Here is a 14,235-nt window from a genome sequence, read left to right on the forward strand (position 1 = left end):
CTAAGAGAATAAGCTGCTTCAAGCATATTAAACATATTATTTTCCTTATTTAATGTTCAAATATGAATAGAGGTCACTAATTAATAAAGAAGTATCTTTATTAAGCAACTTCAAATAGCTTTGTTTCCATTGCTATATGTAGATGAAAGTAATTAAACTGCATGTTTAGAAATCTTCTACAAATCAATACATGTTTCTAAATGAACAAAATTACAAATTTCTTTGGATGAAGAAAAATTATATCCACTCAGTTTGCAAGATTTTAATGCCTTATCTGTAAGATTTTATCTGCTACAAGGCTGGTTTAACAGTCCTCTCATTTTATAGGTAGAGAATTTGAAATACAGACAATTCAGTGACTTGTTCAAAATCACCCTGGGGATCCACAGTGAAGTGCACTATCCCCCAGTCATCTTCCCTCCCAAATCCATCTCATCCATTTTCATTCCAAGTCACTGCACCAACCATTCATTGACCCAGGCCAGTAACACAAGACTTCCTTTGATTCTTCATTCATTCTCATGTTTAGCAGAGATTCATGTCCCTAAAATTTATTGGACCCTCCTTGTGTCTCCTCCCAGTGTCACTGTGTTGGTTTCATTCCTCATCATCAGAATGGTATTTCTCTGGTAGGATTCTCAGTAATCAGACTTGTCTCTCCTCACAATCCTTTTTCCACATCACAGCTGGAGGGAACTTTCCATAAGGAAAATCTGCAAAAGCAAAATCAAAAGAAAGTAAAACAAAATTCTCTAAAATAGTATAGTAATAGAAGAGAACAGGAACATTTAAATGGCTCCCTGGAGCCCTCAGGATGTATTCCAAACTCCTTGCATGACATTTAAGGGTCTTCCTGGGAGAGTCCCTAGTCTTTCACTTCTCTGTTTCTAGAATTCTCTGCTTCCACAATATTGAATTATTTGCAGGAATCCAAATGGGACAAGCTCTGTCCCCTCTCAATGTGTTAACATCAGCTGTAATAGGATTGACAGTCATTTCCCCGCTAACCCCTCCTTATTTTTCTGGTTAAAATGTATTTAATGTACAAGATTCCCTCAGGTAGTGCCTGCTTCCCAGAGAAAATCATCTGAACCAGGTAATCTTTCTCCTATTATCAGATTTGGAGTTTCTCCTCACACCCCCTTCTCTGGAGTGTAAGCTTCTTGAAGGCATGGACCATTTCATGTTAACTTTTTAATCTAACAGACGGGTATTAACAGGTCTGGAACCTGGTTCTGGCAGTATCTCTTCTAAGCTCTTCTATTTAAACTTGCTTAAGCAGAGTCTAGAAGCTATTCAATGTGGACATCTAGTGGCCAAAGGGGGAAATGACTGTTCTTGAGTATTTGTATATATTGTTAATACACATATATTTAAGCTTCACATATGTGCCTTCTGTAAAATTTCTATCACTTAAAGTAATTTTCCCCTGATAAACAACTACTCTAATAATAATAATAATAATAGTGCCTTAATATATTACCATCTTACTAAATACATTTATATTCTCAAGTAATACATATACACATGGCAATGAGAGAGCATTTTGGTACTATTCTTTTTATTTTACTCTGAGCAAATTGAAGTTCATAGATATTGATTAATTTCCCCCAAATGATATGTATCTATGTGTAGAAATTGAAGTTGAGGGGCACCTGGGTGGCTCAGTAGTTGAGCATCTGCCTTTGGCTCAGGTCGTGATCCCGGAGTGCTGGGATCAAGTTCCGCATGAGACTCCCATAAGGAGCTTGCTTTTCCCTCCACCTATGTCTCTGCCTCTCTCTGTGTGTCTCTCATAAATAAATAAATAAATAAATCTTTAGAAAGAAAGAAAAGAAATTGAAGCTTAATCCAAGACTGGCCTTATAGATATTCCCCTACTATAAAATTTATCACTCTATTATGATTTCTTTTATAGTTTATCTTTGTCCGCTTCCTAGTAAAGTGTCCTGGTATATTGTATGTGCATGATACTGGATTGTTGATAAATGTTCTAAGTGAATGCATAATCATCAAGATCTATCAAAGGAAAGAACTTTCCTTGACTCAAGCTGATGCACAGAGTTAAGGCTTGGATACCCCTTTTTGCTTCCATGCATTTTATATGCTTTATCTTTGGCCTTGAAATATCCTCACCCTTCTCAACTTGATAAACTCCTTTCCATTCATCAATTCAAATACTGCTTTCTCTTATAACCTTCCTCAGTATTTCCCTAGGCAGAGGTCAGTGCTTCCTCAATTGTATCCTTCAGCTCCCAGACACAGTTCTGGATTAGCACATATCACATTCCTGTAATTACTTCTTTACACATCTGTCTTCTTCTCCAGGCTGTGAGATCTCTGTCAGCATGTCAGGCAGAGTGAACAGTGGTGTCAAAGCAGCCAGCTTTGAATGTGACTGGCAGTTTGAGGCATGCCATCTATATCCCAGGGATGCAGCAAGATTAAAGCAGTTTCCATAATATGCCAATGAGATTAGTTTTTATAGACTTCTGTCTTCAAATTGGCATATGCATACTGCTTGAGATACAACTCTTCCTAATGGCTATGCAAGGACAGTTTTAGGAAAATAAACTCCTAAATTCTCAACTTTACTTGTATTTTCTCCTAGAAACCAACTCCCTGTAATCCAGACCCTCCCTTTCTCCATAACCCCTCTCCCACATCCCACAGAAAGATACACTCCTTACCTGTCCCAAATCTTATGGTGGGAAATTACCAGGAAGGGGTGGGAAGAAATCCCAGGATGCCAAGTCAAAATATTGATGAGGAAGCTGGGGGAGTGAATGACCAGTCAGGTGTTTCCAGTTATTTGCTTTTAACAAAGTTGTTAGTTGGTAGATCATTAAATATAATTTTTTGATAATCACCACTCTGTGATTTTTGGTATATAAATTCAGGACAGTTCAAATAATTGAATATGGAGGGTATGTTCATATAATCAATAAGAATTGAATATAACAAAATTCCTTCCATTGCATCTGGATATATGTGTGATAAAGAAATCGCTAACTTTATAAATAGGAATAGCAAGAGAATGTATCCTTTAATCTCACATTGGTAATAGTAATTTGTGTATAGGTATATTCTTTGTGGTGAAGGAAAGCTACACTGATCACTTTAAGAGATATATTTCTAATTAAGTTTTTCACTTTTAATATTTAAAAAATATTTTGATCAACTAATAGCTCAATCTATAAGATAATTTTTTAAACATTTTAAACATTTAGAACCTTGTTATCCAAGAAATTTTTTGTTGAAAATAATAAGGCAAAAAAATTAAAATCTTTCGGCTAATATATTACACTAGAATAAAATTTTTAGGGGAAAAGTTGGATGGAAATGTAAGTTTAAATGATTGATCATTGCTTGTGTGTGTTGATATATATCTGTATATTTACATAGACACACATATATACATACATATACATATACACATACATAACTTGGGATATAACTATGAAATCACTAACATATTTATGAATTACTGAATTTATTTGAAAGAATAAGGTGAGAGTTTTATTTTTAAATGTTTATATTTATATTATGCAACCCTTTATTTTTTTTTATTTTTATTTTTTTTTCCGATGCAAACACATGAGGGTTTATTTACAAGCTCGAGCCTGGGTCCAAGTGTATATGCAACCCTTTAAACTTAAGGTGAAAAAATTTAGAATAGCTTTTTAAATATATGGGAGTGCACAATTTTTTCAGAATTCCATCAAGGAAAGCAATAGGAAAGGAATATAATGGTAATTATATAGTTACCTTTAAATGTTAAAATATAGTTTTTGGCCTTCAACTTTTAGTTAATTTACCTTGAATATGATTTAATTCTTCTTAGGGACACACTTGCTGCAAATATGTTGTATTTGCAAATCCCAGTATACCCTACAGATAAATAAATAAGCCCTTATTATTAAAGCAATAAGCCAGGATAATTTTAGTTGTCATTCATTCTTTTTTTCATTTATCCAGTAACTATTTACTGCTTATCTATATGTGTCAATCAGTGTGCTAGCAAGTAGGTACAAAGAAGGGAGTGACACAAGCACCTCCTAGAACTGACAGTCCACTGGATAAGAGAGATCATGTAATCAAGTCAAACAAATAAATTAGTCGCATGCTATCCAGGAGAGAGACAGTGCAGAGATGTGAGGGAGGATCCATCAGGGTGTAGGAGTGTGGTGAGTTTTTCCTCTTATTGTTTAGGTCAAAGGGGTTAGAGATTTTTTAAGTATAATATACTTTTTGACTAATAGTATCTAATCTCATTAGAGTCTCATTATGCTACTATCTTTAGGTTTTTGGTTTCCCTCTGGGAAAATTATCAGTTAAAGTAATGACAGTATCACTCTTTAGGTAAAAATTTAGTGAGGTGAAAGTTGATGCTTGGTTCTGAAGGCAGCATATCCAACTTGATATTTTCCTTGCCTTCAGAATTACTTAATATAATCTGAATGTAAGTCCATTATTTGTTGCTATAGCACTACTTCCTGAAATATTTCCTTCTACCATATTCCAAAACCCTGTCTTCTTCCAGTCACTTACGTATTTATTAAATATTCATGTATTCAATGAACATTTATTGAATACCACAGGCATCAGACATGGGGAATTATGGTGCTCCCCTCCCCACCAAATAACAAATCTGTCCTGGTTTATAAATGAATATTATCTGTATTCTGCCAAAGGCTTTCTGAATCTAGAATCTCTTCATTTTACACCATTACAGTGAAAATTTTATAATGCGAAGGAATTTTCAATTTTATGAAAACAAAACTAAAGTCTAAAGATATTGTATGAATTGCTAAAGTCACAGAGCTATTTAGTGGGGAGCTGGGATCACTCCAGGCTTTCTGGAGCCCCACTCCCACACTCCTACCTACTTATCTGGCACAGGTCTTATTTTCATTCTCTGTTAGAATCACTTTTTCTACAGTCTATCTTGATTCACTCATTCAACAAATATTTATGCCAGTGTGTTCTGGGGTGCTCACAATTTCATTTTCTCTCCAACTTCTGCTCATGACACCTCGTAGTTTTAATCTCTGTTAATGTCATCACTCTCAACCCATCACATAGGTTAGAAATCTCCAAGTTATTCTTGACTCCTTTCTCTCCCTCCCTCTTCACATTCAATAAGCTGATGGGTCTTGTTGATATTAATCACCAAATGTTCCTGGAATCCAGACTTTGCCATTCATATCTTTAAAAGTACTCTAATTCAGGCCCCGTCATTCATGCTTGGACGACTGTAGTAGCCCTCAAGCTGGTCTCCGTGCACTGGCCTGGGATGGGAGTTCTATACCACTGCAGGAATGAGTATTTTTTCAGAGTAAAAAGGAGGAGGAGGAGGAAGAAGAAGAGAACTTAACTGTTGTCACTTCACACTTAGAAAACATGACAGTAACAGGTTTATAATTCATCATTTTATACAGGAAAAGTGGTTTTAGTTTTGCTTTTTAAAGAACAAAGAAACAAAAACCTTTAGCAAGAAATCAAAAGCCTTTCTCCAATGGCCTCATTGGCTCCTTCTTATTATTTCTTAAAATATTTTATTTATTTATTTATTTATTTATTTATTTATTTGACAGAGATAGAGTGAGAAGAAGCAAGGGGAATGGAAGTAGGACTTGATCCCAGGCCCCAGGGATCATGACCTGAGCTGAAGGCAGTTGCTTCATGGACTGAGCCACCCAGGTGCCCTTCATCTGCTCCTTCTAACCTCCTTCTTTATATCCTCTGAGCCCTGGTACCTCTGATTCCTGCCATTTTTAGACCCTTACATGGTCTCCATGCTCTGGTACATAAATCTTAATTATTCCTGGAATGCTTCTCCGGCCTGGTTCACAAAGGCCCCCCGTTCTGTGACTCCCACGATGCATTTACACCTCTCACCTCTTACTGTTGTTTCCACAACTGGGTTCCCTCCAAGCATCTAGATTTCTGCATTTCTGTTATCCCTAAACCTCTGGTGTTGGCAAAGAGACTGGCACACAACTGTAGATGCTCAACAGAAACTTGTTGAGTGAATAAATTACTCTCTGGAAAGAGACAGGCAAATAAATAAATAATGTTGTTTAAGTATACGCAGAGAAGTCCTCACTACCTTGTCAGCAATCTTGCTCGAGAACAATTCATAGGCTGACATCTGCTTAGCAGAAAGGCTAACCCAGCCCCCTGCATACTTTTACCTTAACTTTGTCAGTTGACCCTTTTGAAACCCACTTCAGTTTCACCTTTAATCCTGAGTCAGACGCAACTGAGAAAAGGTCAAATCAAATGAGACTCAGTGACTCTGTTGACTCTCTTCAGAGTTTCTCTCTGGCAGAAAGTTTAACACAGTAGCTGTATCATTGGGGCGGTGCTGGCTTTAGGGCTTTTATTTTTGTCCTGCTGCAATCCATCTGCCATTTGTTTTCTTTTCTGGGTAAATGTGTTTCCAATAAAAGTTCCTGGGGACTGTGAGGCATTATTCCTCTTAGATATGTCACTCTTAGAGCACCTTGCTAGTTCCAGACACTCTAAAATATCTCCAGTGGACAGTGTATCCTCTGTTCTGTCCATCTGCCCCTGCGCCATGTTATACTGTCCCACTTTCTCTTCTTACAGGGATCGTTTCCATTACCACCCTAACCGTGCTGGCCTATGAACGTTATATTCGCGTGGTCCATGCCAGAGTGATCAATTTTTCCTGGGCCTGGAGGGCCATTACCTACATCTGGCTGTACTCACTGGCATGGTCAGGAGCGCCTCTGCTGGGCTGGAACAGGTACATCCTGGATGTACATGGACTAGGCTGCACTGTGGACTGGAAATCCAAGGATGCCAACGACTCTTTCTTTGTGCTTTTCTTATTTCTTGGCTGTCTGGTGGTGCCCGTGGGCGTCATAGTGCATTGCTATGGCCATATTCTCTATTCCATTCGAATGGTAAGTTGAAACTGCAAATGCCCTTCCCCTAAACCCTTTTCAGGGTGGAAAATTCTGTGTGGAAGAGAATCAAACTCTTCCTACACGATTAGTGGTTGTCTGCAACTAGAACAGTTCTAGGGACTTCCCACTCGATAGAATTGTGCATTGAGTCACTCTCTAAAAGACCAATGAAGAATAACATCTACTCTTTCTTTGCCACTCTCTAAACCACAAGGAGGAAGGAAAGGTATTCTAGACAGACAAAATCAGTAACAACCAAGAACACCTGCATTCTCTAGCACTCTTAGAATTAAAGAACTCTAACCAAGGAAATTCCACACTTCCCATAATTTTATTCATTCAAAGGTCACATAAACCCATGAGAGCTTAGTGCCCATATTTTGTCCGGAAATCACTTCTGAATCGTAAAGCACAAGAACAGACCATAAGCAGGTTTCCCATTGAGTGCTAGCAAGGAGTCTAGAGTGACAGTGTGCATGGCACACTCCACATGCCAGTCTCCTGCTTTGGCCATATATGTTTTCCTTGCTCACTCACTGTATCTTCCTGTTTGTGTCTTCCTTCTTGAGAACCTCTGCTCATCCGTCTCCTGTGCACCCTGCTAAGTGCTTACCTTCTAACTTCCACCTTTAAAAAAAAAATCAAACTTGGCCACATGCATCACTTTAAATCATTACCCACTGCCCTCAACTTCCACATTTGAACTTACTTCAAACACCTATTTTGTAAAAATAAAAAAAAAAATCCCCACATCAATCTAATGATTGTTTTTACCCATGCCTGTAGTCAAGCTACAAAGAGGAGCTGGAGGAAAGTCCCTCCCCTGCCCTGCCCCAGATTCCCAGTGTCCATACCCAGATGTACTCTCATCAGTGTTTAGCACGTTTGGATCCCTAGATGGTCCACTCTCACTACAAATCCTCATTTTAATCTCTTGTCCTATCCCCCATTCATTCTAACCAAATAATCATGCTTATTTATTGGGCAAAAGAAAACCATTATCAAGAAATTTCTCAATTCCCTGTCCCTCTTTATATAATCCTCTCTGTTCAGGCTCATTCTTAGGTCTCTCTCTTCAGATATGGGGTCATGGAAGAGATCTTAGGACCAAACTGACCCTAGATTCTGCTTTTCCCCCCAATCCCATTCTCTGCCCTAGGGACTGCTCTTAAATAATAGTTTCCTCTTTAAATCACATCTCTAATCTCTCTCTTACCTCTGGCTCCTTCTCTTTAGCTAATTTAATACAAAAGCAAAATCTACTTTTGACTCCCTCTGGCTATCAATTTATTGCTCTCCTCACTGGGGCCAGGCCGCTCAAAGAACCATTGGTGGTTTTGATGCTATATTACCACTCAATAAGCTTTCATTTGGCCAATATTTTTGAGCATATAGAATGCACCAATTACTTACTATTATGAGCTGAATGTTTCTGTCTCCCCAAAATTTATATATGGAAGCCTTAACCCCCAAATGACGGTATTGGAGATGGGGTCTTTGGGAGGTAATTAGTGTCATATGATGTCATCAGAGTGGGGTTCTCATGATGAGATCAGTGCTCTTAGAAGAAGAGGAACAAAGACCAGTGGCTCTCTCTCTTGTTTCTCTGTGTCTCTTCCTCCCTTCATCTATCTCTCCATCCCTCCCTCCAACTCTCTTTCCACCATATGAGTACACAGAGAGAAGGAGCAATCTCAAAGCCAAGAAAAGAAGTCTCATACTGAAACCTAACTTGCTGACACCTTGACCTTAGATTTCTCAGCTTCCAGATTTGTGAGAAATACATTTCTGTTGTCTGAGGCACTCAGTCATATCGTTATGGAAGCCCATCCTGACTAAGACATTTACTAAGCTCTGCGGGTACAATGTATATAAGATATAGCCCCTGCTTCAAAGAGTTTGTAGTTCAATAAATTTCACCTAGCATATATTTCCTCAACTCATTGCAAATTGGAGCCTCCTTCCTTAAGCGCACTGTCATAGAAACATCCACCATTAAGGCAATCGATGATCTCTCAAGTGTTAGATCCAGTGGATACATTTCTCTCTCTTTTTTCTTTTCTGGCATCCATGGCATTTGACACTTGTGGCATTATTAACAACTTCCACTGAATTGTGTTTTTCTCCTCTGTTTCTAGGACCCCATTCTCTCCTATTGCTGTTGCTGACTTTCTGGCCCATCTTCTTGGTCTCTGCCAAGGGAGGCTTCTGGTGGGCCTCCCAGTATTCTGAGTGTGTAGATCTTTTCTCATACTACACACTGGCCTTAGGCATCTCATATGCTCTTAGGATTTCCCCTTCTAATGATAGGTTGGTGACTTTGGAATCTCTGTGACCCAGGGTGTTCTGACCTGTCAGTTCCCATGGTCAGATACCTATTGCACACCTCCACTGGAATGGCCCCCAGACTTATCAGATTCTATGTGCATAAAGATTCCCTGGTGGTCTAGTGGTTAGGATTCGGCGCTCTCTATGTGCATAAAGACAAATTGGTCATCTTTCCCCCCAGATCTGCTACTCCTCCATTACCTTTCTCAGTGAATGTTCACTATGCCTCAGCCAGAAATGAGAAAGTAATATTTGGCTGTTCCTCATCCATGTCTCCCCCTACACTCAACCAATGATCTATTTTCATCTATTCAACCTTCTATTTTTCATTATATCCTTTTCCCCCTTCTGTTGCCACAGGCTGAATTCAAAAGGGCCTTAGTTTTTCTTTCTTTATTCTTGCTTTCTTCTAATCCATTTTCTCCATACTTCCATCAGAGTAATTGTTCTCAAATGCGAATTTTCTCCTATCACCGCCCAGCTTAAAATCCTTTAGAGGTTCCTCTGCTTTGATGATTAAAAATAAAGCCTCCAAGTGTGACTACCAAGGTCCTGCATGGTCATCTCTTGTCTGTGTGTCCAGCTTTATTTCTTCACATGCCTTCCCTGTTGTCACCTCAGGCTCCAGTCAAGTGCAATATTTCTTGTTCACAGAACTTGACACGTGTACTTTTACCACTTTATCATAGCACGCTTCCTGTCCATGGAACACTCTGTCCTTCCTCTTTACTTGGCTGCCTCCTGCTCACCACAGAAGGCTGAGCTCCATATCTTCTTGACTTTACCTATGTCTGAATCCATTATCTATCCTATATATTCCCAAGCCCTCTTTGGTCATCTCCCTCATGACATGTATCACCTATGAAAGCAGTCTGTGTGCCTGTTGCCCTCAACATACAGTGAATTCCTTAAAAGCAGAGACCCAGTCTTATTTATCTTTTTTACTTATAGTTGGAACAGTACTTTCATACAATAGTTCATCAGAGATTATTTTTGGAATGAGTTACAGTGTTCACAGGAAGGGGAAGTGGTACAAGTGTGATGAGATTTGACACTAGACCACAATATTCTCCACTCATAATCTGGTGACACCAGTACTTCTCTTTACTTATGCAGAGGGGTCACTTGTAGCAGTGATCAAGACATTGCTTTTCATATGAGAAGAGGACTCAGAGTAAAGTTTTTGAAAATCTACAGGTGTCCAGATCAATAAGCACTATTTATATAGGCAGAGAACACTTTTTATGGAGAATGCTGGGGGATTTAAGTGGTTCATCCTTTAGAACAAATTAAACTGTGCATATGCTTTTGCTTCATCCATAGAAATTTTGAAAAATACCCACAAATCATTGAATAAATAGGGTGAAGTAGAGCTCTTTATTTGGAAAATGTTGAAAGAACAGAGTAAAGGAATAGAGAATGATAAAACAGAGAGGCCAAAAGAGATAAATGAAAAATAATGAAAACTTCACATATACAAAACCAAAAAATCCAAAATGTTAGTCAGAACTGTATCCTTATGTCAAGAAGAAACTGGGCTTTCCCAGCCTAATATTTCCTTAAATTAACTTCTCTAGCATGCATGTAATTCCAAGATGATAAATGAGTGCTCTGCTATTATAAATGGTGAGAGGATGGGGATTGGATTGCCCAGAAAGGGTAGAGACTGTGGGGGCCCTTGATGGTGGGGAATTGGGCTGATGATTGAGCCCAATTGAGCTGATTGAGCTGTGGTTATATTACTCATTAACTGAAACTCTGAGGAGCCTAAAATCGTGATTTCAAATATTCTTTAATATCTTAAAAGTACAAATGCAGGTAAGTATGTTATTTTCACATATAACTCCAATGTAAATAAATATTTAATCTTGAACATAATCTCTCAAAGTCATGTGTGTAGAACTGGGACCCAACTTCTGTTAGGTCTAATTCATTTGAACCTCCTTTAATCTTGACCCTTAGAGGAAGTAATTGATTGCTTAATGTCACACAGGGGGAAAAAGTGGTGAATCTGGAATTTGGGCCCAGACCTAATTCCAAATTGAAAGCTTTTACTACAACTCCGCAACACTCCTAAAAACTCTAGGGAAAATCTCCCACCCCCCAAAAAATGCTGTTCTGAAAATAGAATAATATCCTATCACATTAAATAAAATTTACTTTAAATAAATTTTTAAAAAATAGAATTGCAGGGATGCCTGGGTGGCTCAGCAGTCTCAGGATGGAGTCCTATGTCGGGCTCCCTGCCTGAACTCTGCGTCTTCCTCTGTCTATGTCTCTGCCTTTCTCTCTCTGTGTCTTTCATGAATAAATAAAATCTTAAAAAAATAGAGTTGCACACATAGATAATAATATCTGACTTTGCAACCATGCCTATACATCCCCTCTACTCTATAGAAACTCAATCATTTTAATTATTCATATTTTCTTCTATTCTGTAAATATGAATATGTGATTCTACTAAGAATATAGTTTCTTTTTTTTTTTTTTGAGATTTTATTTATTTATTCATGAGACACAGAGAGAGAGAGAGAGGCAGAGACACAGGCAGAGGGAGAAGCAGGCTCCATGCAGGGAGCCCGACGTGGGACTTGATCCGATCCAGGGTCTCCAGGATCACGCCCTGGGCTGAAGGCTCAGTGCTAAACAGCTGAGCCACCCGGGCTGCCCAGAATATAGTTTCTTAATATAATTTTAGATTATATCAATAATTTAACTATCAATTCAAATATACTTTTAAATAGTATAAGCACATGTTCTACCTGATTTATTATTACCTTGTAATTTTTCCTTAATTTTTATGATAATGCTAGAAATAAAAGGAACACTTAGAGTTTGTTAAAATAAAATTTATAATAAATTTTATTATAAAGCCCCCAGTTTAAAATTATATACTAAGTACAATCAGTATCCAAGATACCTTATTTTAAATATACAAAGCATTGGTATTTTTGTAGCAAAATTAGCTTTTTAGAGTGGTCAGAAATAACCATTTTATTTAAGAACATACTTTTGATGTAGAGGAATATTATCCATTTCCCCTTACTAACAAGTATATCATAGAAGGAACTTCTAAAGAGCATTTGTCTGAGAAACCCAAACAACTTTCAGACTATATGCCATTATTCCTTAGTGCTTAATAGGGACAAATTAAGAGCTGAATTTATAGGAACGTGGCTACAAGTCTTCTCTGCAGCTCAGCCCTGATAAAACCAAACACAAGCAAGGCCCCATCAAATCCCACTTTGTAGTCGTTAGCTGTGAGTTGGAAGTCACCATAGTTTCCAGCAAGAATTCATTTAGGAATTAAATTTCATCAAGACCAGCTTAACTTTGCAGAACTGATAGCACATATTTGCTGCCTGGTTTGAGATGTTGAGAATTATGGTCTGGATAAGTGTTTCCAGGACCATGGAGAAACTGTTTCCAATTTATCAGGACTCTTTTGGGCTATCTTTAGTGACTGGAAGATCTAGGAGAAATAATTTATTTTATTCTTTTTTTAAACAGATTTTATCTATTTATTTTATATATATATATATATATATATATATATATATATAGAGAGAGAGAGAGAGAGAGAGAGAGAGAGAGAGCGCAGTGAGCAGGGGGAGGGGCAGAGGGAGAGAGAATCCCAAGCCTACTACACACTAGGTGGGAGCCCAATGGGGTGGGGTAGGGAGGCTCAATCTCACAATTGCAAAATCATGACTTAAGCTGAAATCAAGTCTGATGCCCAATCAACTGAGCCACTCAGGTGTCCCCATTTTATTCTTCTTTAAATAAATTGGAAAGCAGGGCACCTGGGTGGCTCAGTGGTTGAGCATCTGCCTTCGGCTCAGCACGTGATCCCCAGGTCAAGGAATCGATTCCCACATGAGGCCTACTTCTCTCTCTACCTATGTCTCTGCCTCTCTCTCTGTGTCTATCATGAATAAATAAATAAAATATTTTTAAGTCAATTTAAAAATAAATAAAATTAATTGGAAAACATTAAAAATCGCTAAAGGATCGAAGAGGCTTAGTGGCTCAAGGTACTATGTTAAAGATGCATAGACTGAGACCCAAAGAAATTAATCTGGCTGGGACCAGCTGCAGATTCTTGGATCCGGAATTGGCCCCAAGGTACTGTTGAGTTGTCCTTCCACTAAGGTGGGCCCTGGAATATTGTCTGAATACCTATCATCGAAACAACATGAGGAAAGGGTTCTTTCATTTTCAATTCTTTCTTTCTCCTTTCTGCAGCTTCGTTGTGTTGAAGATCTTCAGACAATTCAAGTGATTAAGATTTTAAGATATGAAAAGAAGGTGGCCAAAATGTGCTTTTTAATGATATTTATCTTCCTTATCTTTTGGATGCCTTATATTGTGATCTGTTTCTTGGTGGTTAATGGTTATGGACACCTGGTCACGCCAACAGTATCTATTGTTTCATATCTTTTTGCTAAATCAAGCACTGTATATAATCCGGTTATTTATATCATCATGATCAGAAAGGTAAGCATGGTAAAAAACACATTATTTTCACCATGTAGATGTTGTTGTTGGAAAATACACTTTTATAGAGATTAATCAGAACAGCTTCAATGATAAAAACCTAAATCAAGAATTTTAAAGGAAAATAAAGGACTCAGGAATAATATATTCTCAAAGAAAATAATAACAATTCTAAGATCTACCAAAAGATCTTGTTAAGTAAAATTCTATTAAAATTAATATTTAATTCATCAAGAAACACATCTAGTGAAAATAATAGCCACAAAGTTAATTTGCTTAAAATTCTTACTGTATTATGGAAGTTATACCCATTATCTTCGCAAAAATACCATAAGATAGGCATTAATATTATTTATTTATTTATGAATTATAACACAGTTTCAAAAAACTTAAATGACTTACCTGATCAAGGAATTGTTGGTGCCTGGATTCCATCCTAGTTTTCTTGAATACCAAAGTCCATGCTCAAAGC

General features: G+C 37.7%; 1 protein-coding gene across 1 annotated transcript in view; it reads left to right on the plus strand.

Annotated features, from left to right (window-relative positions):
* OPN3 (opsin 3) overlaps window positions 1-14,235 on the plus strand; it is a 47,959-nt gene that overhangs the window by 24,963 nt on the left and 8,761 nt on the right. Inside the window, exons 2-3 of the mRNA XM_026003382.2 lie at window positions 6,616-6,935; window positions 13,512-13,763. Coding sequence (XP_025859167.1) covers window positions 6,616-6,935; window positions 13,512-13,763 — 572 coding nt within the window. The remainder of the gene's footprint in view (window positions 1-6,615; window positions 6,936-13,511; window positions 13,764-14,235) is intronic.

This window comes from Vulpes vulpes, chromosome 13 (genome assembly GCF_048418805.1).
Source record: "Vulpes vulpes isolate BD-2025 chromosome 13, VulVul3, whole genome shotgun sequence".
NCBI classification, from domain to species: domain Eukaryota; kingdom Metazoa; phylum Chordata; class Mammalia; order Carnivora; family Canidae; genus Vulpes; species Vulpes vulpes.